A 25,793-nucleotide genomic window follows, 5' to 3' on the forward strand; every position below is an offset into this window, starting at 1 on the left:
ACACATTTTATTGCTGTATAATATATTAAAACAATTTGGAATATATTGTTAATTCTTCATTTACAGAATTTTATGTCAAGTAAAACATGTGGACGCTTAAGGCATATTTCGTCGCTCATGCATCACCTGATTCTTTGGAAGAAGGTCTTTTGCCATGGAACACTTGATATTTACAAATTCAATGAGTTTCATTAATGTCTGAAGACTTTTACCTGTCTTGAAAACGGAGCGCTGGGTTAGTTTCCAATAGCTTCAATTTAAAAATGTATTCAACTTCTAGCTTATTATCCATAACACTCCTACTTAATTTTATTTCACTTACTGATTAATTATTGGCGCGCTGTAAAGTAATAACGTAACACAATAACTATTGACAACAGTATTGACAAGACTTTTGTGATTTTAACGCTCTTAAGTCTAAGTAGAATATTTCTTTCTAGCTCCATTACAATGTTGTGAGTTGGAATACGTTTCGACATTCGAAATTTCAGAAAGAGATTGCAGCACGTAAAAGGTGAATGCCATTGCAGCACGTAAAAGGTGAATGACATCACTTAAAAATGGAATAAGAAAATACATTGAATTCCTGTTACAGAGGCAAAAGTCTGAGAAGTGGTCCATGGCACAACATTTTCTCCTACACCATACCAAGACTTGTTGACTAAGATCATACGAGGTATGAAACGAAATCTGTGACTGAACCGAGAATTTATTTCTTGTGAGGACGCAGCAAGTAATCTAGGATGGAGAGTTATTGACAAATGTAGAAATAATTTCAGGTATGCTTCACGCCAGTGTGTTGATAAAGTTTTCGTTCATATTGCATATTAACGACCTGCTAGGCAATATTAGTCGTATCCTCAAACTTTTCGCAGATGATGCAGCTATCTACGCTGAATTACTGTGCCAATAGAAGCCGGAAAATGTACAGTCAGATCTTGATAAGATTTAAAAGTTGTACGATTGGCCGCTTACTCTAAGGGTTGAGAAATGTAAAATTGTGCACGTCAAGAAATACAGAAACGATGGTATCTTATGACTGCAGTAACATTGGGTCATAATTGGAATCAGTTAACTCATAAAACTTTTTCAGTGCAACAATTTTGTGGAAATCAGTATGATTTTAGAAAGCATCGCTCGTGAGGAACTCAGCTTGCTCTTTTCTCATATGATATACTGCAAACTATTGATGAAGTGCAAGAGCCAGATTGCACATTTATAGATTTCCACAAAGCGTTCGACGTGGTGCCCCACTGCAGGTTGTTAGCGAAGGTATGAGCATATGGAGAAGGTTCACAGATATGTGAGTGGCTCGAAGAGGTCTTAAGTAATACAACCCATTATGTTGTCCTCAGCGGCGAGTGTTCATCAGAGACAAGAGGGTATGTGCAGGAGTGCCCCAGGGAAGTGTGGTAGGACCGCTGTAGTCCTTTATATACATAAATGATTTGGCAGACAGGGTGGGCAGCAATCTATGGTTGTTTGCTGATGATGCTGTGGTGTACGGTAAGATGTCGTCGTTGAGTGATCGTAGGAGGATATAAGATGACTTAGACAAAATTTGTAGTTGGTGTGATGAATGGCAGCTAGTTTGAGTGTAGCAAAATGTAAGTTAATGAGGATGAGGTGGAAAAATTAACCAGTAATGTTCGGAAATAGCATTAGTAGGATTCTGCTTGACACAGTCATGTCGTTTAATTATCTGAACACAAAAATACAAAGCGATATGAAATGGAACGAGCGTGTGAGGATTGTAGTAGGAAAGGCGAATGGTCGACTTCGGTTTATTGGGAGAATTCTAGGAAAGTGTGGTTCATTTGTAAAGGAGAGCGCATGTAGGACACTAGTGCGACCTATTCTTGAGTACTGCTCGAGGGTTTGGGATCCGTACCAGGGTGGATTAAAGGAAGACACCGAAGCAATTCAGAAGCGGACTGCTAAATTTTTTACTGGTAGGTCCGAACAACGCGCTGCTATAGTGATGCTTCTGGAATTCAAATGGGAGTCCCTGGACGGAAAGCGACATTATTTTCTAGGAACACTGTTTAGCGAACCGTCATTTGAAGCTGACAGCAGAACGATTCTGCTGCCTCCAACATACATTTCACGTAAGGACCACGAAGATGAGATACGAGACATTGGGGCTCATACGGAGGCATATAGGCAGTCGCTTTTCCATCGTTATTTATTGTGAGTGTAACAGGAAAGGAAATGTATAGTAGTGGTACTGATACCCTCTGCCACGTGGCATAATGTGGACCGCGAATTATAGATGTAGATGTAAAGTAGAACGATCAAATAGGCTCATTCGTAGGTAAAACAGGTTCGGTTCATTGGTAGGATACTGGGAGAATGGTGTGATTGTACAAAGGAATTTCCTTACAAAATATTCTCGTAACCCATCCTAGAATACTGTTTAAATATATGGGACCTTACCACGAAGGACTGAAATGGGATAATGAGCGTGTAGAAAGGCCAGTTTTTTTTTACTCTCAGGCGAGAATTGTAGAAATGCTAAAAAAAAAACTGAACTGGTAAATACGTAAATACAGTCCAGCTATACCGAGGAAAGCAGCTTACAAAATTTTGCAATATACGGCCGCCTCAAAGGGTATTACTGCAGTAGGGGCTATGAGGGCAACATTGGAGTAATTGCAGTCACGGAGGAGCATTTAAGCTGTCGTTTTTCCTGCCCTCCATATGGGTAAGGAATGGGGACATAGCTAAACACATGATACAATGGGAAGCGCCCACTGGCATGCTTCTCACAGTGGTTTGGAGAGCGTGCACGTGGAAGACAAGGTAAAGCTCGCGTGGAGGCTTACCTATAATCGGTTGTCCTACGCACCGTTCACGAAAGGAACAGCAAATGTCTAAATGATAGTGATGACAGAAGTACCCTCTGATACACACTGTAAGGTGTCTTTCGAGGTTGCAGATGTAGATCAAAATATAGTTAGTATTAACTATGTGGTTCTACAGAAACCAAGGCTAGTAAACTGCTGTTAACGGGAAACTTTCCATGAAGATTACTACCAAAACAAGTTTATGTATTAAAAAAAGGATTGGTTATGTGCGAATAGGACTTGCACACTGAGAGTCCCATACAAACATAATGACACATATACAGTTTATGCATGCTGGGAACCGAGAATCTCGACGATTTTTGCCTGCTATCGATATAGCCCTACTGGCAATATATCGGTCTGGGAAATTACAAGTCTTTCGAGAATCCTTTAATTATAAGTTTAAATTTTTAATGTAATTTCATATTTGGTACTGTAATTACTGTATCAAGAGTGTTTTAACAAACGTACAGACTGCCTGTAGAAAAACGAGTGAAAATTTTTTTTCGCGTGATTTAATTACAAATTAACAATTTACGCATTTTTTCTTACTTATACTGTAAAACCTTGCTACTTACCAAATCTCATGATCTAGGTCAATGGAAGTACCCTATAGGTTTTGATGAATGAGTTTGTGTCAAAATATGTCACATAAATGGCCGTATCTTCTCATTGCATTGACTCGGAAGCTCGAATTTTTTTAGACCGCCGAGGGATCATAGACCTCAGCGTATGGCATAAATTTCAACTTGATACGTCTAACCGTTCCTGAGAAAATGGTTCAAATGGCTCTAAGCACTGTGGGACTTAACATCTCAGGTCATCAGTCCCCTAGACTTACAAATACATAATTAACCTAAGGACGTCACACACATCCATGCCCGAGGCAGGATTCGAGCCTGCGACCGTAGCAGCTGCGCGGTTCCGGCCTATTCCGGAGAAAAAGGGCTCTTAACAGACGGACAGACAGACAGACGGACAACAGAGCAATCCTGTAATGGTTCAATTTATCGACTGAGGTACGGAAACCTAAACATGAAAACAGTGTATCATGTAGGAAGGCATTCCTCAACTTATTGGTTGTTTAATAAATACGGATGTTGACGCTGATGTGAAGGGGGCAACTTGCTTAGCGCCTGCAGTTCTGCAACTGAGCTGCGGAAGATGTATTGCGGTGCAGTTGTCCTAACAGGGGCTAAGTGTGGATGTCGACTCTGCCGACGTACAAATTTCGCCTAAATATGATGAGTATGATACTATTCAAAATGGTGCTGTATTTTAACACTGGCACCCGGTTGGAAACCCTAGCGCTTTCCATCAAGCGGGTAACGTGTTTTGGACAGAACCTATCTGCCCTAAGGTTCATTTTATGTTCTCTTAATTCAACATTTTCTGTATTTGTTTCTTCTGAAAATTGCTACGGAAAAAAATTGTGTGCTACAGGGGATAATAAAGGTTGTTGACACATGCTCTGTCACTTTTTTCTTTTATAGCGAGTGTGTTAGTGCCGTTTTCCAGTCATAAAAGTACACTGCTGGCTCCGAATTCGTCATGAATCGCCGGCCGCGGTGGCCGAGCGGTTCTAGGCGCTACAGTCAGGAACCGCGCGACCGCTAAGGTCGCAGGTTCGAATCCTGCCTCGGACATGGATGTTTGTGATGATCTTACGTTAGTTAGGATTAAGTAGTTCTAAGTTCTAGGGGACTGATGACCTCAGCAGCTAAGTCCCATAGTGCTCAGAGGCATTTGAACCATTTGTCATGAATCAAACGTCAGACTGGCATGAAATGTACCAAATTCGTGGACTTGCAAGTATTTAGCATTTGAAAGAACAGAATATCTAGAATTAACGTCATCTAAATTTTGCATATATAAGGAAAGATAAGGCTGTGTGTTTCTCATTCAGAAGTCGCGTTTCAGTGTAGTGTGTTTGTGCGAAGATCTCGCGTCATTCGTCGTGTAATAAGGAGAAACGATTGCCAGGACACGCCGGGATTCGAGAGTTGCAGTATCGTGTCTTATCGAGATGGTGGTTTATCGTTCAGCAATATTGCTGCTCGCATTGGTCGGGATCCGACACCTGTCGTGCAAATACAGAGTCGATGGAGCCAAACGGGCCCCACTCAACGCCATGTAGAGTTTCAACAGCCGCAAGTGGCGTACTAATAGATGATTGAAATGTTTCTTGGCGATATTTCAGCTGTACCAAAGTGTAATAAAAATTTGAAATTAAATTTCAGAAAAGAGCTCAGAACGATGCAGGTAGCGGAAAAAGGAGGGGAGTCACTTGCATAAATCAATACTATGGTGAGTGTCAATAAAATGTTGTTTGTACTATGTTGCAGTACTAATAGCTATTTTATATCAATTATTTTACAAATGTTGTCAGTTACTGTACTTTATAAGGGATCAAGGACGCCAGCTATCTACCTTATTGAATCTTCAGGAATCTCAAAGAAGTGCCCACGATTCTAAATCAGATGCATATGGCTGGAATATTTTCGGAAAACAATTTTTTCACCTATTTTGTGCGCTTTTTCTTTAGAGTAATTTATGCGTCTATAATGTACAAACTGAAGGTCAAAAATTGGTTCAAATGGCTGTAAGCACTGTGGGACTTAACATCTGAGGTCATCAGTCCCCTAGACTTAGAACTACTTAAACCTAACTAACCTAAGGACATCACACACACCCATGCCCGAGGCAGGGGATTCAAACCCGCGACCGTAGCAGCAGCGCTGCTCCGGACTGAAGTGCCTAGAACCGCTCGGCCACAGCGGCTGGCACCTGACGGTCACTGTCACAATTTTATTTCTACTCTCGTCCATCGACGACATAAACGCGTATCAAAATTGAGAAATATGCTACAGTAAAACAATTCCTAAAAACGCCTCAAAGAAAAACGCAGTTTCCGCGTGACATTATCGGAACTACTGAAATCCGTCGCCCGTGACCTCCAGCCTGTAGAGCATGCACCGCAGTCGTCGATCCGCGAATACATCACGAAAATCCACAGATTTGTGACACACACGATCTGCGGGCAGATCTGAGAGACCATATCCGAGAGGCGGGGTGTTCTCTTAGAGGGAAACGAAGGGTCTGAGATCGCTGGGTCGGATTCGTCAAAAATATCCGCGGAAGTGGTCCTCGGCTCTGACCCGTTGCTAAAATTCGTCTGCATGTAACCAGCTATAGGAAGAACGTATAGTCATGCCTTGAACAGACATTTATCAGAGCCAAATCAAAGCGTTGGCTGTAGTAGATGTGCAGTAATGAAGGTAGACTACCTGACAGCAGTATTTGGGCATCAGTATGTAATGCAGCACTGACCACTAGACGTGACGAGAGGTGGAGTCTCCTGTAGAAAAAACAGGCTGGGAGTATTGTGTTGCGAGCAGAGAAGCAGTATCAGCAGGATGAGTCGGTAAGAGGACCTCAGTGACTTCGAAAGTGGGCTAGTCACTGGGCGTCACCGTAGAAACAGATAAATTAGGGCCATTTCATCCCTTATACAGCTGACCAGTCTACTGTTGGTGACCTGATTGTGCAGTGGAAGTGCAAAGGAAGAACCACGGCTAAACCAAGCCCAGACAGACCTCACCTACATCTACATCTGCATCTACATGGTTACTCTGCAATTCACACTTAAGTGCCTGGCAGAGGGTTCATCGAACCATTTTCATACTACTTCTCTACCATTCCACTCTCGAATGGCGCGTGGGATAAAGGAACACCTAAATCTTTCCGTTCGAGCTCTTATTTCTGTTAGATGATAATTTCTCCCTACGTAGGTGGGTGTCAATTTTCGCTTGCGGAAGAGAAAGTTGGTGACTGAAATTTCGTACATAGATCCGCCGCAAAGAAAACCGTCTTTGTTTCAGTCACTGCCACCCCAACTCACGTATCATATCAGTAACACTCTCACCCCTATTGCGCGATAAAACGAAACCGGCTGCCCTTCTTTACACTTTTTCGATGTCCTCCGTCGATCCTACCTGGTAAGGATCTCACACCGCGCAGCAATATTGGTTATGTATCAATAAGTCATTTTCTTCAAGGTGATTCACAATGTTCGAGTACAGTATATGCTCCAAAACCCTACTGCAAATTTAGGTCAGTGATATGGGTCTGTAATTCAATGGGTTACTCCTATTTCCTTTCTTGAATATTGGTGTGACCTGTGCTACTTTCCAGTCTTTAGGAACAGACCTTTCGTCAAGTGATCGGTTGTATATGATTGCTAAGAAGGGCGCTATTGTATCTGCATACTCTGAGAGGAACCTGATTGGTATACCATCTGGACCGGAAGACTTGCCTTTCTTAAGTGATTTGAGTTGTTTCGCAACACCTAAGATATCTAATATCGTCTCTGATGCTAACAGCTGTTCTGGTTTCGAATTCTGGAATATTTACTTCGCCTTCTTTCGTGAAGAAATTACGGAAAACTGTATTTAGCAACTCCGCTTTAGTGGCACCATCATCGGTAACATTTCCATCGCTATCACGCAGTGACGGCATTGGCTGTCTTTTGCCACTGGTGTACTTTACATACGACCTGAATCTCTTTGGGTTTTCTACTATATTTTGAGACAATGTTTCATTGTGGAAACTATTTAAAGCACTTGCATTGACATCCGCACTAAATTTCGAGCTTCCGTGAAACTTAGCCAGTCTTGGAGATTTTGCGTTCTTCTGAATTTCGCATGTTTTTCTCACTGCTTCTGCAACAGTGTTCTGACGTGTTTTGTGTACCGTGGTGGATCAGTCTCGTCTCTTATTAACTTATGCGGTATGAATCTACCTAATGCTGTCGATACTGTACTGACGGACAAACACCGTCGAGCGTAGGGGAGGGCGGCTGCAAAAAATATAATGAAATGAGCATAGGGAATCACGCGTGAATCACTCGTGAGTTGCAAAGTGATATCAGCAGCCCAATTTACATAATTACTTTGAGTAGGGACTTAGAAGCATACATTTCTGTAGTCAACAAGCCAGGTTTGAGAGGATGTAACGGACGATGCCACGGTACAGTGGATGACTGGCAATTAGTGATTTGGAGGGATGAATGAGGATATTCCTTGTAGCAATCAGTTCAAAGGGTTTGGGTTTGGCGAATTTCCGGAGAACGTTAATTGCCATCACGTGTGGAGGAGGTGTTGTTACGGCATGGAGCTTTTTTTCGTGGTTAGATTGTGGTCCCCATATTGCCTTAAGAAAATGGTAGTATGTGTACTGCGTAGAGGAACCATTCGGAGGCGGTGGTTGCTACCAAGAGTCTCCATGTCTCCAATGGAACATATTTAGAGTAAATCAGAACGTCGACTCTGCTCCAGACCACAGGGTCCAACATCGCTATCTTCTCTGGTTTCGACTTTTGAGGAAGAGTGGGCTGCCTCTCCTCAACAGAGTTTCAGACACCTCACTGAAAATGTACAGAGCAGAGTTCAACCTGTCATAAAGGTGGACACATTCATATTAACGTCTCATAAAGGTGAAGGGTGGACGGTCAAAAAGTTTCCGTTTGAAGGCGTCGCTGCAGCGTATATGCACCGTAGCGCGGCTCTGATGCGGGCGCGGATCAAAAAATTCAGGAATTTTATCCACAAAATTTTTCTGCGCTTACGTTTTACGTATTGTGCACGGTCTCCTTCGAAATACGTTCCTCCGAAATTGATACACCGCTCCCACCGTTGTTTCCATTTCGGGAAGCACTCTTGGTACGCCTTTTGCTGGATCACGCGAAGCACCGTCTGCGAATTTTCTTTTATCTCGTCTATCGTTGCAAATCTTCATCCTTTCAACAGTGTTTTCAGCTTTGGAAATAAACAAATGTCCGCAGGGGCGAGGTGTGGAGAGTACGAATCGATCCTTCAGCTCTGCACAGATTGCGAGGTGAAGGTCTTTCTGGTCTTGAACCATGAGCCGTCGGACGAACTTGGCGCCAACACGATGCATTCCAAGACGCTGTGTCAGGATTTCATGTCATGACGCAACTGTAATGATACATTCTTCAGCAATTTTTCGGCCAGTCAGTCTTCGACTGGCATGCAAAATTTCGTTGGTGTTCCTATCAGCGTCGTCGGTAGACGTCGAAGGGTGTCCTGAACGAGGGTCATCTTTAACTTCCGTGCGGCCATTTTTAAACTGTGTGAACAATTCATTCATAGCACCGAGTACGGCTTAAGTACTCACCGCCGTGGGCTTCCTGTATCATTTGTTGTGCCTCTGAAAAGGTTTTCTTGAGTTTCACGCAGATGTTTATGAAGACGCATTGCTCCTTTAGATCTACCATGTCGAAATTCGCAAACGGTGCGAGACAACGTTCTACTCAATATAGCACTGAATAATAATAACTAACAGACATACAACAATGAAACTTTCGGCAGTTACAGGTTAAACACAGCCATATTCAGGGAGGGCAACCGCATTTCGCTCCAACACACCATTGGCGCGAAATTACGAATGTTCCGGAATTTTTTGGACAGACCTCGTATAAGCACGAAGATGTAGGCAAGGGATTAGTGTAGCTACCTCGTCTTTCTGGTGTGCGTACAGTAAATGCGGAAACATGAACCGTGGCGATGTTGTTACCAAATGCGTCCAAACAGGACCAGAGTGCTGCTATTCTTTTCTTGGCTGCCGAAGGACAAACACTGGTAGACATCATCGGAGAATGAAGGACGTGTACGTGGCAGCATGTCCGTCGAAAAGCACTGCTGTGGAATGGTGCGACAAGTTCCACGCTGATCGCGATTCGACACAATACGGTAGTCGATCTGGGACGCCCTTTGCTTATTGATTTCAAGCAACCTGGTGTCTCCATCTCAGGGGACCTCTACTGCGCAACGTTGGAGAATTTACAATGTCAGTTGAGGCGAAACGTCCCTGAAATGTGCGACAAGGGGTCTATTGCTTCACGATAACGCACGTCGGCATATCGCAAATGTCGTACCGCAAACGTTACGCCAGCTCTACATCTACATCTACATCTGCGTCTACATTTATACTGCGCAAGCCGCCCAACGGTGTGTGGCGGAGAGCACTTTACGTACTACTGTCATTACCTCCCTTTCCTGTTCCAGTCGCCGGCCGCAGTGGTCTCGCGGTTCTAGGCGCGCAGTCCGGAACCGTGCGACTGCTACGGTCGCAGGTTCGAATCCTGCCTCGGGCATGGATGTGTGTGATGTCCTTAGGTTAGTTAGGTTTAAGTAGTTCTAAGTTCTAGGGGACTGATGACCACAGCAGTTGAGTCCCATAGTGCTCAGAGCCATTTTGAACCTGTTCCAGTCGCGTATGGTTCGCGGGAAGAACGACTGCCGGAAAGTCTCCGTGCGCTCTCGAATCCCACTTATTTTACATTCGTGGTCTCCTCGGGAGGTAGAAGTACGGGGAAGCAATATATTCGATACCTCATCCAGAAACGCACCCTCTCGAAATCTGGACAGAAAGCTACACCGCGATGCAGAGCGCCTCTCTTGCAGAGTTTGCCACTTGAGTTTGCTAAACGTCTCCGTAACGCTATCACGCTTACCAAATAACCCTGTGACGAAACGTGCCACTCTTCTCTGGATCTTCTCTATCTCCTCCGTCAACCCGACCTGGTACGGATCCCACACTGATGAGCAATACTCAAGTATAGGTCGAACGAGTGTTTTGTAAGCCACCTCCTTTGTTGATGGACTACATTTTCTAAGGACTCTCCCAATGAATTTCAACCTGGCACCCGCCTTATCAACAATTAATTTTATATGATCATTCCACTTCAAATCGTCCCGTACGTATACTCCCAGATATTTTACAGAAGTAACTGCTACCAGTGTTTGTTCCGCTATCATATAATCATACAATAAAGGATCCTTCTTTCTATGTATTCGCAGTACATTACATTTGTCTATGTTAAGGGTCAGTTGCCACTCCCTGCACCAAGTGCCTATCCGCTGCAGATCTTCCTGCATTTCGCTACAACTTTCTAATGCTGCAACTTCTCTGTACACTACAGCATCATCCGCGAAAAGCCGCATGGAACTTCTGACACTATCTACTAGGTCATTTATATATATTGTGAAAAGCAATGGTCCCATAACACTCCCCTGTGGCACGCCAGAGGTTACTTTAACGTCTGTAGACGTCTCTCCATTGAGAACAACATCTGTGTTCTGTTTGCTAAGAACTATTCAACCCAGCCACACAGCTGGTCTGATATTCCGTAGGCTCTTACTTTGTTTATCAGGCGACAGTGCGGAAATGTATCGAAAGCCTTCCAAAGGTCAAGAAAAATGGCATCTACCTGGGAGCCTGTGTCTAATACACTCCTGGAAATGGAAAAAAGAACACATTGACACCGGTGTGTCAGACCCACCATACTTGCTCCGGACACTGCGAGAGGGCTGTACAAGCAATGATCACACGCACGGCACAGCGGACACACCAGGAACCGCGGTGTTGGCCGTCGAATGGCGCTAGCTGCGCAGCATTTGTGCACCGCCGCCGTCAGTGTCAGCCAGTTTGCCGTGGCATACGGAGCTCCATCGCAGTCTTTAACACTGGTAGCATGCCGCGACAGCGTGGACGTGAACCGTATGTGCAGTTGACGGACTTTGAGCGAGGGCGTATAGTGGGCATGCGGGAGGCCGGGTGGACGTACCGCCGAATTGCTCAACACGTGGGGCGTGAGGTCTCCACAGTACATCGATGTTGTCGCCAGTGGTCGGCGGAAGGTGCACGTGCCCGTCGACCTGGGGCCGAACCGCAGCGACGCACGGATGCACGCCAAGACCGTAGGATCCTACGCAGTGCCGTAGGGGACCGCACCGCCACTTCCCAGCAAATTAGGGACACTGTTGCTCCTGGGGTATCGGCGAGGACCATTCGCAACCGCCTCCATGAAGCTGGGCTACGGTCCCGCACGCCGTTAGGCCGTCTTCCGCTCACGCCCCAACATCGTGCAGCCCGCCTCCAGTGGTGTCGCGACAGGCGTGAATGGAGGGACGAATGGAGACGTGTCGTCTTCAGCGATGAGAGTCGCTTCTGCCTTGGTGCCAATGATGGTCGTATGCGTGTTTGGCGCCGTGCAGGTGAGCGCTACAATCAGGACTGCATACGACCGAGGCACACAGGGCCAACACCCGGCATCATGGTGTGGGGAGCGATCTCCTACACTGGCCGTACACCACTGGTGATCGTCGAGGGGACACTGAATAGTGCACGGTACATCCAAACCGTCATCGAACCCATCGTTCTACCATTCCTAGACCGGCAAGGGAACTTGCTGTTCCAACAGGACAATGCACGTCCGCATGTATCCCGTGCCACCCAACGTGCTCTAGAAGGTATAAGTCAACTACCCTGGCCAGCAAGATCTCCGGATCTGTCCCCCATTGAGCATGTTTGGGACTGGATGAAGCGTCGTCTCACGCGGTCTGCACGTCCAGCACGAACGCTGGTCCAACTGAGGCGCCAGGTGGAAATGGCATGGCAAGCCGTTCCACAGGACTACATCCAGCACCTCTACGATCCTCTCCATGGGAGAATAGCAGCCTACATTGCTGCGAAAGGTGGATATACACTGTACTAGTGCCGACATTGTGCATGCTCTGTTGCCTGTGTCTATGTGCCTGTGGTTCTGTCAGTGTGATCATGTGATGTATCTGACCCCAGGAATGTGTCAATAAAGTTTCCCCTTCCTGGGACAATGAATTCACGGTGTTCTTATTTCAATTTCCAGGAGTGTATTTTGTGGGTCTCATGAACAAATAAAGCGAGTTGGGTCTCACACGATCGCTGTTTGCGGAATTCATGTTGATTCCTACAGAGTAGATTCTGGGTTTCCAGAAACGACATGATACGCGAGCAAAAAACATGTTCTAAAATTCTGCAACAGATCGATGTCAGAGATATAGTCTTCATCTTTCCCCATGTGATTATCGCTCCTTCGGTACATTAAGGAAGGGTTTGAAGTGACGACTATCCGTCGAGGACGTGCAGCAGGCAGTTATGGACGTCTCGCTGCAGTTGTACACAGTGTTTTACCCTAATGGGATCTTCAACCTGGTGCGTCAGTAGGATAACTGTCTTAATGCTCGTGGCTATTTCGCCTGATTGACATACCGACTCTGATGATGAAGTCTTCTCGGCTATCAGGCAAGTCAAGGCGTCGTTCTGCGGTATCGTTTCAACAACTTTCCTACTTGTCATCTTCAGGCGAAGAGTGAGGTTCTCTAAGGCGCTGCAGTCATGGGCTGTGCGGCTTGTGCCATCGGAGGTTCGAGTCCTCCCTCGGGCATTGGTGTGTGTGTTCGTCCGTAGGACAATTTAGGGTAAGTAGTGTGTAAGCTTAGGGACTGATGACCTTAGCAGTTAAGTCCCGCAAGACTTCACACGCATTTGAACATTTTTTGAGTGAGATTCGTGTCCTGTCTGGTTCTTTATAGCTACTGGACCGCAGGCTCCTCTGTCTCGTCTGCATCGGCAGACTGGCGTCTCGTGTCGAATCACGATCAGCACAGAACTTGGCGCACAATTCCAAAACGGTGGTTTGCGATAGCCATGCTGCCCCGTACACATCCTTTATTCGCATGCGAAACCGACGAAGGCAGCGGACGGAACGGACAGGCCCCTGCAGGAGGCGACGCCCGCACCCTGCAGCACGCAGGGAGCCCCCACCTCCACCGGCCACGACCCCCCCCCCCTCCCCCCCACCAAGGACCGCTACACCCCTTGCGGAGGAGCGCGATTGATGCTGCCGACGCAGACGAGGCAGAGGAGTCTGCAGTCCAGCGGCTATAAGGAACTGGACAGGACACGTACCCGACACTTCGCCTGAAGATGACAAGTAGGAAACTTGTCACAGAACGACGCCTTGACTCGGCTGCTAGCCCGAGAAGAGCTCATGATCGGGATTCGCCGAGAAATTCTAATTGGCATACCGATTCGGAATTGTACGGCCTTATAACGGAAACTTTTCGATCGCCCCTTAAAGATGGTTCAAATAGCTCTGAGCACTATGGGACCTAATATCGAAGGTCATCAGTCCCCTAGAACTTGGAAATACTTAAACCTAACCAACCTAAGGACATCACACACATCCATGCCCGAGGCAGGATTCTAACCTGCGACCGTAGCAGTCGTGCGGTTCCGGACTGAAGCGCCTAGAACTGCTCGTCCACCGCGGCCGGCCCCTTAAAGATGTCCGGATACTTTTGACCAGATAGCTTAGTGGCTCAGGAAACGGAAGACATTAAGAACTTGCCTACAATCATACGGATCAACTAAGGGAAGACTGAACAGTGAGATGTGCGGTGAGTATACCTTCGTCTGCCTCGTAGCCGTAGCCGTAGCCGTACTCGCCGTCGCGGTCCTCGTAGTCGTCGTACTCGTGGTGGCCGTGGCGCGGGCTGGGCGGCCGCGCCCTCCTCCTGTGCAGCGGCCTGGGGCGCTCGTCCTTCCTGTCCTGGGCGCCGAACTGCGAGCCCAGCTCCACCGTCTTCGTCTCCGTCGTCGCTTCGTCCCGCGGCAGGTACTGGCCGGAGTACCGACTGCGGAAGAAGTCGCCGCCGTAGGCGAGCGGCGAGAATTCTGCCGAGTCCGCCTCCTGGTCGGCCACGTCGTTGGTGAGCAGGTGGTCCGGGTAGGAGGAGCCGGCGCCGCCGTAGCTGCGGCCCGACGTGGCCGGTTGCCACGGAGAGCCCGCCGTGGCGGGCAGCGGGGCGTGCGTCGTGATGTTGGGACTGAGAGTCGGCAGGGCCGCCGCGAGGCACGCCCACAGCGACACCAGCGCTGCTGTCAGCATCGCGCCTTGATAGGGACGAACCTGTCGGCAAACGATGGTACTTTGAAAAGTTCACTGTATCACCAGCAGATGGCAGCGACAGCGCAACAACGTACCTGCGTATACTGACTTAGCAAATGTCATGGGTTAGTGGGGCACAGATGGCGCAAGTTTGTTGTGTGCACACCAGCACAGATGGTGCATGTGTATTGTACGCACACCACACTCCGTACCTGCCATCTGCAGTTATACCGGATGGTCCATTGATAGTGACTGGGCCAAATATCTCACTAAATAAGCGCCAAACGAAAAAACTACAAAGAACGAAACTTGTCTAGCTTGAAGGGGGAAACCGTATGGCGCTATGGTTGGCCCGCTAGATGGCGCTGCCATAGGTCAAACGTATATCAACTGCGTTTCTTTAAATAGGAACCCCCAATTTTGTATTACATATTCGTGTAGTACGTAAAGAAATATGAATGTTTTAGTTGGACCACTTTTTTCACTTTGCGTTAGATACAGCTGTAATAGTCACAAACGTATAAGTACGTGGTATCATGTAACATTCCGCCTATGTTAAAATGGACCGTTTACCAATTGCGGAAAAGGTCGATATCATGTTGATGTATGGCTATTGCGATCAAAATGCCCAACGGACGTGTGCTATGTATGCTGCTCGGTATCCTGGACGATATCATCCAAGCGTCCGAACCAGCCGCGCGGGATTAGCCGAGCGGTCTGTGGCGCTGCAGTCATGGACTTTGCGTCTTGTCCCGGTGGAGTTTCGAGTCCTCCCTCGGGCATGGGTGTGAGTGTTTGTCCTTAGGATAATTTAGGTTAAGTAGTGTGTACCCTTAGCGACTAATGACCTTAGCAGTTAAGTCCCATAAGATTTCACACACATTCCCCAAGAATCAGAACCGTTCGCCGGATAGTTACGTTATTTAAGGAAACAGGAAGTGTTCAGCCACATGTGAAACGTCAGCCACGACCTGCAACGTATGATGTTTCCTAAGTAGGTGCTCTAGCTGCTGTCGCGGCTAATCAGCACATCAGTAGCAGACAAATTGCGCGAGAATCGGGAATCGCAAAACGACGGTTTTCAGAATGCTACATCAACATCGATTGCACTCGTACCGTATTTCTATGCACCAGGAATTGCATGGCGACGACTTTGAACGTCGTGTACAGTTCTGCCACTGGGCACATGAGAAATTACGGGACGATGACAGATTTTTTGCACGCATTCTATTTAGCGACGAAGCGTCATTCACCAACAGCGGTAACGTAAACCAGCATAATATGCACTATTAGGAAACGGAAAATCCACGATGGCTGCGACAAGTGGAACATCAGCGACCTTGGCGGGTTAATGTATGGTGCGGCATTACGAGAGGAAGGATAATTGGCCCCATTTTATCGATGGCTATCTAAATGGTGCAATGTATGCTGATTTCCTACGTAATGTTCTACCGATGTTACTACAAGATGTTTCACTGCATGACAGGATGGCAATGTACTTCCAACATAATGGATGTCCGACACATAGCTCGCGCGCGGTTGAAGCGGTATTGAATAGCATATTTCATGACAGGTGGATTGGTCGTCGAAGTACCATACCATGGCCCGCACCTTCAGCGGATCCGACGTCCCCGGATTTCTTTCTGTGGGGAAAGTTGAAGGATATTTGCTATCGTGATCCACCGATAACGCCTCACAACATGCGTCACCGCATTGTCAATGCATGTGCGAACATTACGGAAGGCGAACTACTCGCTGTTGAGAGGAATGTCGTTACACATATTGCCAAATGCATTGAGGTTGATCATTTATTGCATTAATGTGGTATTTACAGGTAATCACGCTGTAAAAGCATGCGTTCTCAGGAATGATAAGTTGACAAAAGTACATGTATCACATTGGAACAACCGAAATAAAATGTTCAAACCTACCTAAGTTCTGTATTTTAATTTAAAAAACCTACCTGTTGCCAACTGTTCGTCTAAAATTTTGAGCCATATGTTTGTGACTATTACAGCGCCATCTATCACAATGTGAAACAAGTGGTCCAACTAAAACATTCATATTTCTTTACGTACTATACGAATATATAATAAAAAAGGGGGTTCCTATTAAAAAAAAAAGCAGTTGATATCCGTTTGATCTATGGCAGCGCCATCTAGCGGACCAACGATTGCGCCATCTGGTTTCCCCCTTCAAGCTGGACAAGTTTCGTTCTTTGTAGTTTTTTCGTTTGACGCTTATTTCGTGAGATATTTGGCCCGGTCACGATCAATGGACCACCCTGTATAGGAGGCCTTCTGAGAGGTGTCTGTGCAAGTGATTTATGTGACATGCAACGTCGTCGTAAACTGACACTGTTCGAACGATTGAGAATTCCTTGTGCATCTCTATTATTCTTTCATACGGCTTACAGCAATCTGCTACGTTCCTAGCTTGGCGTCTTTGAACTAGTTCTGCTCTCATGCCTGCTTGTTAAAGATTCGCAACTCTGGAGTAGTACTCTCGAGTACCTGGTGTCAACTGTTTCCTTTAAACCGTATTACGGTTCTCTAGGATTCTCTCCCAAGAATTCTAAGTCGTTCCTTTGTTCAGTCAGATTTGGCCGATCAAAACATTTGCGACGCCTGTGGTTTTCCCCACGTTCCAATTCAGTCCAAGAATATACCGCCATCATATCGAAACGCACAATGTGCCTGCGTTTTGCATGATTCAGTCGGCTAACCACTTGGAGATCCTCAATGGGGTCCTTTTACATTCTGCTAAGTGACGGTTACTTTGTCTCAGAAAAGCATGTAGCATTTTCTGTAGTCCTTCATATTGCCCACAACCCATCACGTGCCCATACTTACATTGACGGAAAAAATATCGCAACACCGAGAAACAAGTAATGTAGAGTAATGAAATTTCGGGAACACATTTGTCTAGGTAACATATTTAAGTGATTAACTCTGCAAGATCACATAATAATGTAAGTGAAAGAAAAACGGTTACAAATGTAAAATGCTGCTACATTAATAGCCGGGGTAGCTGCCAAAATATTGAATGTAAGCGTACAAACGTACATTCATGGTTTAGTACCTGTGGTAGTTGTTAGTTTGAGGGTTACAGTTCCATGCTTGTTGCCTGTGGGTCTGTGGGCCAATACAGAGACGGTTAACGCAGTTTGTTGATGACGCTGGAGTTGTCGTTCGATGCTGTCGCATACATACTCGATCGGGCACATACACATATCTGGTGATCGAGCGGCCCAAGACAACGAAACGTGATGACACTCTGTAGAGCATGTTGGATTACAACAGCGGTATGTGGGCGAGCGTTATCCTGTTGGAAAACATTCTCTGGAATGCTGTTAATGAATGGCAGCGAAATAGGTCGAATCACCAGATTTACGTACACACTTGTAGTCTGGGTGCGTGGGATAAACATGAGAGTGTTCCTGGTATACTACGAAATCGCATTCCAGACCGTGACTCTGTCCAGTGTACCTAAGCCGCAGAGAGGTTGACTGCAGGACCTGGCCGTCTTCCAACTAACAAACGGCCATCACCGGCAGCGAGGCAGAACCAGCTTTCATCAGGAAACCCAATAGACTTCCACTAGACCCTAAAAAGAGCTCTGGTTTGACACCACTGATGTGGTGGTGTGGGGTCAGCGGAATGCACGCTGCAGGGGGTTCCGGCATGGAGCTGTGTAACTGTGATGTCAGCTGCTGCTCAAATTCCTGCTGCTGACGCACTACGATGCGCCAGAGCCATACGTCGAACATGACGGTATTCCCTCTCGGTAGTCCCACGTGGGCGTCCGGAGCCCGGTCTTCTTGCTACCGTACCTTCCCGTGACAACCGCCGCCAGAAATCGTGTGTAGTGGCTACATTCCAGCCAAGTCTTTCTGCAGTACTGCATAAGGATCATCCAGCTTCTCATAGACCTATTACACGACCTCCTTCAAACTCAGTGAGGTGCTGATAACGGCATCTTTGTCGCCTTAAAGACATTCTTGACTAATATCAGATAATTGTGAGAGTGTTGCCAATGCAGAATTTTGTACACTAACTGACCTCTCGATTATGTCCTATAGATGTTCGATGGGATTCGTATCGGGAGATCTAGGTCGCCAAATCTTTCGCCCGAATTGTCTAGAATTTTCTTCAGTAAATCGAGCACAATTGTGGCCTGGTGACATCGCGCATTGTCAACCATTTAAAGTCCATCGCCGTTTGGGAACACGAAGTCCATGAATGGCTGCAGATGGTCTCCGCGTAGCCGAACAAAACCGTTTCCAATCAATGATGGTTTCAGTTGGACCAGCGGACAAAATAAATTCCATGTGAAAGATCACACCATTATGGCACCACCACAAACTTGCACAGTCCCTTGTTGACAATTTGGGTCCATGGCTTCGTGGGGTCTGCGTCACACTCGAACACTGCCATCAGTTCTTACCAACGGAAATCGGGATTCATTTGACAAGGCCACGGTTTTCCGGTCCACTAGGTCCAACCGATATGGTCACGAGTCCAAGAGGGGCGCTGCAGGCGACGTCATGCTGTTAGCAAAAGCACTCGCGTTGGTCGTCTGCTGCCATAGCCTACTGACGCCACATTTCACCGCACAGCCCCAACGAATATGTTCGCCGTATGTGCCATATTGTTTTCTGCGGTTATTTCGTGCAGTGTTTCTTGTCTTTTAGCACTGCCGATTCTACGCAAACCTCGGTCGTTAAGTGAAGGCGGTCGGCCTCTGCGTTGTCCATGGCGAGGGGTAATGCCTGGAATTTCGCGATCTCGGTGCACTCTTGATACTGTGTATCTCGGAATACTGAATTCCCTAACTTTTACCGAAATGTCTCACGTGTGTAGCTCCAACTATCTGTCCCCGTTGAAAGACTGTCAATTCCCGTCGTTCGACCATAATCACGTGGGAAATATTTTCACATGAATCAAGTGAGTACAAACGGTAGCTCCACCAGGAAATTGCCCTTTTATACCTCGAAAACGCGATGTCACCGCCATCTATATATGTGCATATCGCTGTGCCATGACATTACACATAGCCATGTTACACGCTACAATTTGGAGTCCTCTGGCGTTTGCGAAGCGCGAAAGGTGACCGAGTAATGTGCATGACATGTAGTACATCAGCCGATACTGACAACAGAATAAAAAATTCGGAGGCATTACTTTTCAGCACACTCTCGTAACTCAGGCTTTAGCTTGGCAGCCGTTCAGTTGCCTCATTTTGGGTTCTGAACACGCATCTTACTCACACACACCTATCGTGATATGCATATTTATAATCATTTTTGTCTTCATTTCAACAGTTAGTGAGAAGAAACACAAACAGTAACTACACAATTAAAACACAAGCAATGCTGGCTGTAGAAATTTGAGCCCTTGGGCAGCACTTACATTCTATTCGTAATCCCCAAAGAAGGAAATCACTGTTTGATACTGGAAGTGCCAATCAATACAAACAATCAAACTTCCTGGCAGATTAAAACTGTGTGCCGGACCGAGACTCGAACTCGGGACCATTGCCTTTCGCGGGCAAGTGCTCTACCGACTTTTTTTTTTTTTTTTTTTTTTTTAGCATTAAATCTCAGACCCAGCTGGGAATCGAACACAGGCCCTTAGGATTGAGATTCTGTCGCGCTGAACACTTTTTTTTTCTGTCATTCTGTGGCGCTGACCACTTTTTTTTTCCATTCGGTGTAACAGTAACAAACATAAACTGCTTCTATCATTTTTTGTTTAAATATATAAGACGATGACTTCATAAAATAAAATTTTTCTGGGAAACGTAAATAAGTGGACTTTTTTTACATAATAGTGAAAAAAATAAAATAAAATATCCTGCTTCCGTCAGTACAAAACAATAACGTTCTACGTTCCTCTTTTAGGCGCGTACCTCCCTAATCCCGTCATACCTCGCGTTGGTGTCGGGTACGTCTTCACGTGTGTTTGTGGATCCTCTCCACTGTCCTGGTCCTTTCTTGTTCTGATACTTATAGACAATAATTACATTCTCCTACCCGGGACACCCCAACTGGGTGGGGGATCAAGCAAGGCACTCCCTAAAAAATTTGTGTAATATGTTCGACATCTCGGATGTCTCATAAGCTGTGAGTGATGTTCCTGTAGTAAGGCCCAAAAGTCAAGCACATTCTTACTGCCGTCTCGGAAAAGATAACGCACAGTCAAACCTCGAATCCAAGTCACTGCGTTTGTCTTGGTTCGGGGATAATATGTCCTATCTGGGAGAAGTAGTGTGCGTGGTTCTATTGTTTGCGGCCCCACCCGAAGGAGCAAAGGCGATCATTTTTTTGACCAAACACCATACGTCCGCCGAAGGACCGCATATCAGGCGATGCTCCTCAGTGTCTATAACATTGCACTGCTGAGCTACCTAAGCACGACTCACGCCCCGTCCTCACAGCTTTAGTTCCGTCAGTACCTCGTCTCCTACCTTCCAAACTTTACAGAAGCTCACAGTTTTAATCTGCCAGGAAGTTTCATATCAGCGCACACTCCGCTGTAGAGTGAAAATTTCATTCTAGAAACAATCCCCAGGCTGTGGCTAAGAAACGTCTCCGCAGTATTCTTTCTTTCAGGAGTGCTAGTTGTGCAAGGTTCGCAGGAGAGCTTCTGTAAAGTTTGGAAGGTAGGAGACGAGGTACTGGCGGAATTAAAGCTGTGAGGACGGGGCGTGAGTCGTGCTTGGGTAGCTCAGTCGGTAGACCTTGCCCGTGAAAGGCAAAGGTCCCGAGTTCGAGTCTCGGTCCGGCACACAGTTTTAATCTGCCAGGAAGTTTCATATCAGCGCACACTCCGCTGTAGAGTGAAAATTTCATTCTAAATACAAACAATGTTCAGTTCTAGAAGCTGTGCAGGAGACCAGCTAGTACTGTCCTTCTAAGCAGGTCTGTACGTCTCTGCAGGGAGGACGGTGCCATGGTTTCCATAAGAAGAGATGCTGTTACTCGTTGGATCTCACCGAAATGGAAAGACAGCCGTAGCTAATGGTGTGAAGCGTTGTGAAAATTGGACAATGCGGAATCTGCTTAAGTCCTTTCGCTCCCACTTTGCCGATGCAGCATTCACTTCTGATGCTGTTGGATTTTTTTTTCCTTTCAGTGACAAAATGCAATTGGTAGTTAAGAATCCACTCATGTACGAATAGCCGCAAAAGTGAGTTAAATTTAGGTAGGAAGAAAATGCAAACATGTATGATATTAAATACACAACTGTACCTCTTTCCTCATGCAGTGATAAGCCGAAAAATTAGGACCACCTGCTTAGTAGCACGCTGATCCACCAGCAGCGATTGTGCCGGGCATGGATTCAACAAGTTCTCTTCCGGAGGTATGTCACACCAGATGTCTTACCACACGTCACGCAATTCCCGTAAAGTACGGGCTGGTGGTTTGTGAGCACGAAACGGGTGAGCGTTAGAGTCCCAGATGCGTTCCATGCGGTTCAGATCAGGCGAAGTTGCTGGTCAAAATGTCAACCTGGGTTCATTTTCGTGCTCAGAACCACTACAGCACGTTTCTACTCTTGAGGCACGGGCAGTTACGCCGCTGGAAGATCCATCGCCGTTGCGGAAGACATCCTGCGTGAAGTGCTGCAGGAGGTTCGCAGTAATGTTCACGTAGTCCTTAGATGTCATGGTGTCTTCGATTACCACTACAGGTCCCATGGAACCCCAGGTCAATGGGTCACTGCAATTGATCAGACTATCAGGCAGTGATCATAACGTTTTGTCTCATTAATGTAGGTCCTCCACGACACAGTAGCGCAAGTTTTTCGTATGTATCATGGTAAACCACGTTTGTCGTTTTTATTTATTTATTTTATTTACACCTGTAGTTCCGTAGGACCAGTTGAGGAGCAAATTCCCAACGTCATGGAACGTGTCAGTATACGAAATTACAACGTAAAAGTAACAACAGACAAAATAAAATGTTTATGAACCCAAAAAGTTAAGCCATAAGTTTAAGTAAACGCAATCAACATTATAACGTAAGAATCAGCTAAATTTTTCAAGGGACTCCTCAATAGATTAGAAGGAGAGACCCATGAGGAAACTCTTCATTTTAGATTTGAAAGCGCGAGGATTACTGCTAAGATGTATACCACTGTGGGTATGCTAAAGCCACAGGTAGCCGATTGAATTCTGGCGATGAAGATAGTTTCATCTATAGTATGAGGGGCAGTCAAATAAAAATGAGACAGATGGGAAAAGTAAGTAAGCTTTTTACTTTAAATTAATTACGAGGGCTAAGTTCCGACCCGTAGCGAAATGGAAACCACTGTGAAAATCAAAAATATTTTATCTGCGACAGTCAGCTACAGCTCCCAGCTACTTCTCTACATAGTCGCCGCTCCGACTTAGACATTTGTCGTAGCGCTGTACCAACTTTTCAATACCCTCATCATAGACGGCAACTGCCTGTGATTTACGCCAATTCTCTGCGCTGGTCTACAAGTCGCTGTCCATGCTAAAATGTTGCCTTCATAGCCAGCAGTTAATGTGAGCAGATATGCTCTGGCGCCTTTGGGTTTGGAGACGTGAGCTGCATTGCGGATTTTGGCTTTGGAAGAAGACGCCAAATGGATGTGTATGAGGCATAGCGCATGTCTGTATCGAAAAGAACGTGGCGTGTGCTCTATACACTCTCATCAGATATTGGAATTGCAATAATCAGAAAACTTTTACGACTACATGAGATGAAGAGAGAAACGTTGTATTACATACCTTACATTAAAAACAATATTACAAAACTAAAAAAAAAAAAAAACAGAAAATCTGAGTCAGTAAGCCTTCGATGACTCTTTCAGTGTATGTGTGAAACACAAATATAAAATTTCAGAATAAGATATTGTGAAGATATGAAGGACCGAAAACTGGAAACACATGTATTACAATTGCAACCCACCGTATATGACAGAATCACCGCACCCACTGTCATAAAAAGACCAGTATTCAAAAATAATAATTCGTAGACAGCTGGTGTCCATCTACCACAAATCAAGAAACCAGTAACTTTAAGCATAAGATACTCTAACCAGGAGAAATCATTTTTATGAGGCTACAATTTACGCCCAAAACGTCCGATAAATATTTTGACTACTGCTTTCCAATAAGCTGCGACCTCACTCCATAGATCCCGAGCTATATACCGATTGTGATATTTTTCACCCGCTGGATGTCTCAAACTCCTTCTTTCTCGGAATAATCAGTTTCTCGCGTTCTATATTTGGTGTGTGAGAACCTTGCCCGATTTGACGGAGAGCACAGATTTGTAGAATGAAATTTTCACTCTACAGCGGAGTGTGCGCTGATATGAAACTTCCTGGCAGATTAAAACTGTGTGCCGGACCGAGACTCGAACTCGGAACCTTTGCCTTTCGCGGGCAAGTGCTCTACCTACTGAACTACCCAAGCACGACTCACGCTCCGTCCTCACAGCTTTACTTCTGCCAGTACCTCGTCTCCTACCTTCCAAACTTTACAGAAGCTCTCCTGCGAACCTTGCAGAACTAGCACTCCTGAAAGAAAGGATATTGCGGAGACATGGGTTAGCCACTGCCTGGGGGATGTTTTTATAATGAAATTTTCACTCTCCCGAGTTCGAGTCTCGGTCCGGCACAGAGTTTTAATCTGCCAGGAAGTTTCAGCACAGATTTGAATTACACCGGTTGTCGTCCGAAGTAGGTTGGGGCGATGAGACCACTGCACTATGACCGTGTATACACTGTTGTTGTTGTTGTGGTCTTCAGTCCTGAGACTGGTTTGATGCAGCTCTCCATGCTACTCTATCCTGTGCAAGCTTTTTCATCTCCCAGTACCTACTGCAACCTACATCCTTCTGAATCTGCTTAGTGTATTCATCTCTTGGTCTCCCTCTACGATTTTTACCCTCCACGCTGCCCTCCAATACTAAATTGGTGATCCCTTGATGCCTCAGAATATGTCCTACCAACCGATCCCTTCTTCTGGTCAAGTTGTGCCACAAACCTCTCTTCTCCCCAATCCTATTCAATACTTCCTCATTAGTTATGTGATCTACCCATCTAATCTTCAGCATTCTTCTGTAGCACCACATTTCGAAAGCTTCTATTCTCTTCTTGTCCAAACTATTTATCGTCCATGTTTCACTTCCATACATGGCTACACTCCATACGAATACTTTCAGAAATGACTTCCTGACACTTAAATCTATACTGGATGTTAACAAATTTCTCTTCTTCAGAAACGCTTTCCTTGCCATTGCCAGCCTACATTTTATATCCTCTCTACTTCGACCATCATCAGTTATTTTGCTCCCCAAATAGCAAAACTCCTTTACTACTTTAAGTGCCTCATTTCCTAATCTAATTCCCTCAGCATCACCCGACTTAATTAGACTACATTCCATTATCCTTGTTTTGCTTTTGTTGATGTTCATCTTATATCCTCCTTTCAAGACACTGTCCATTCCATTCAACTGCTCTTCCAAGTCCTTTGCTGTCTCCGACAGAATTACAATGTCATCGGCGAACCTCAAAGTTTTTATTTCTTCTCCGTGAATTTTAATACCAGTGTACTGAAAAAGATCGGACCTCTACGGCCGATGACGATCGCCGGAGGAATCCATCGATGTCGCTGCTTCCGTAATAATCGGGGCCAGAAGTGATGGCTCGTGACTCTTTCACTACGCGCAATACATACAGCCGGAAGCACAAATTCTGCGACGGCTACGCACACGGAACAACCTCATTAGCTTGTGCGCTCACCGGGACTGTGTGTGAGTTTGAGGGTCTGAATGGAGCACGCGGTGACGTCAGCAATTAGAAGTGTCGCATTTAGCGGAGCAGAGGAAGAAAGCCCGAAAGAAGTGAATAGCCAGCGGCGGCGGTGGGCGCCGTTAGCCGTTGTGCTCGCAAGAAGCGGACGTCTGCCCGCTGCTGAATGGCCAACGTGACCGCTCGTGCCGTCTGGTGTGTGTGTGTGTGTGTGTGTGTGTGTGTGTGTGTGTGTGTAGAGGGGAGGGGGGGGAGGAGGGTTGGAGCTGCAGACAGAGCCGCGACAGATCCGGCCCCCTCACATCACACTCAGCTTCCGTTGGTCGCTCCTCTCTTGTCTCCGCCCCTCACTTCCCTTGACCCGAT

General features: G+C 46.0%; 1 protein-coding gene across 1 annotated transcript in view; it reads right to left on the bottom strand.

Annotated features, from left to right (window-relative positions):
* LOC124595301 overlaps positions 1-25,793 on the bottom strand; it is a 149,555-nt gene that overhangs the window by 29,263 nt on the left and 94,499 nt on the right. The window contains exon 2 of the mRNA XM_047133988.1: positions 14,157-14,658. Within this exon, the coding sequence (XP_046989944.1) occupies positions 14,157-14,637 (481 nt within the window). The 5' untranslated portion in view covers positions 14,638-14,658. The remainder of the gene's footprint in view (positions 1-14,156; positions 14,659-25,793) is intronic.

Source organism: Schistocerca americana, chromosome 2, assembly GCF_021461395.2.
Source record: "Schistocerca americana isolate TAMUIC-IGC-003095 chromosome 2, iqSchAmer2.1, whole genome shotgun sequence".
NCBI lineage: Eukaryota > Metazoa > Arthropoda > Insecta > Orthoptera > Acrididae > Schistocerca > Schistocerca americana.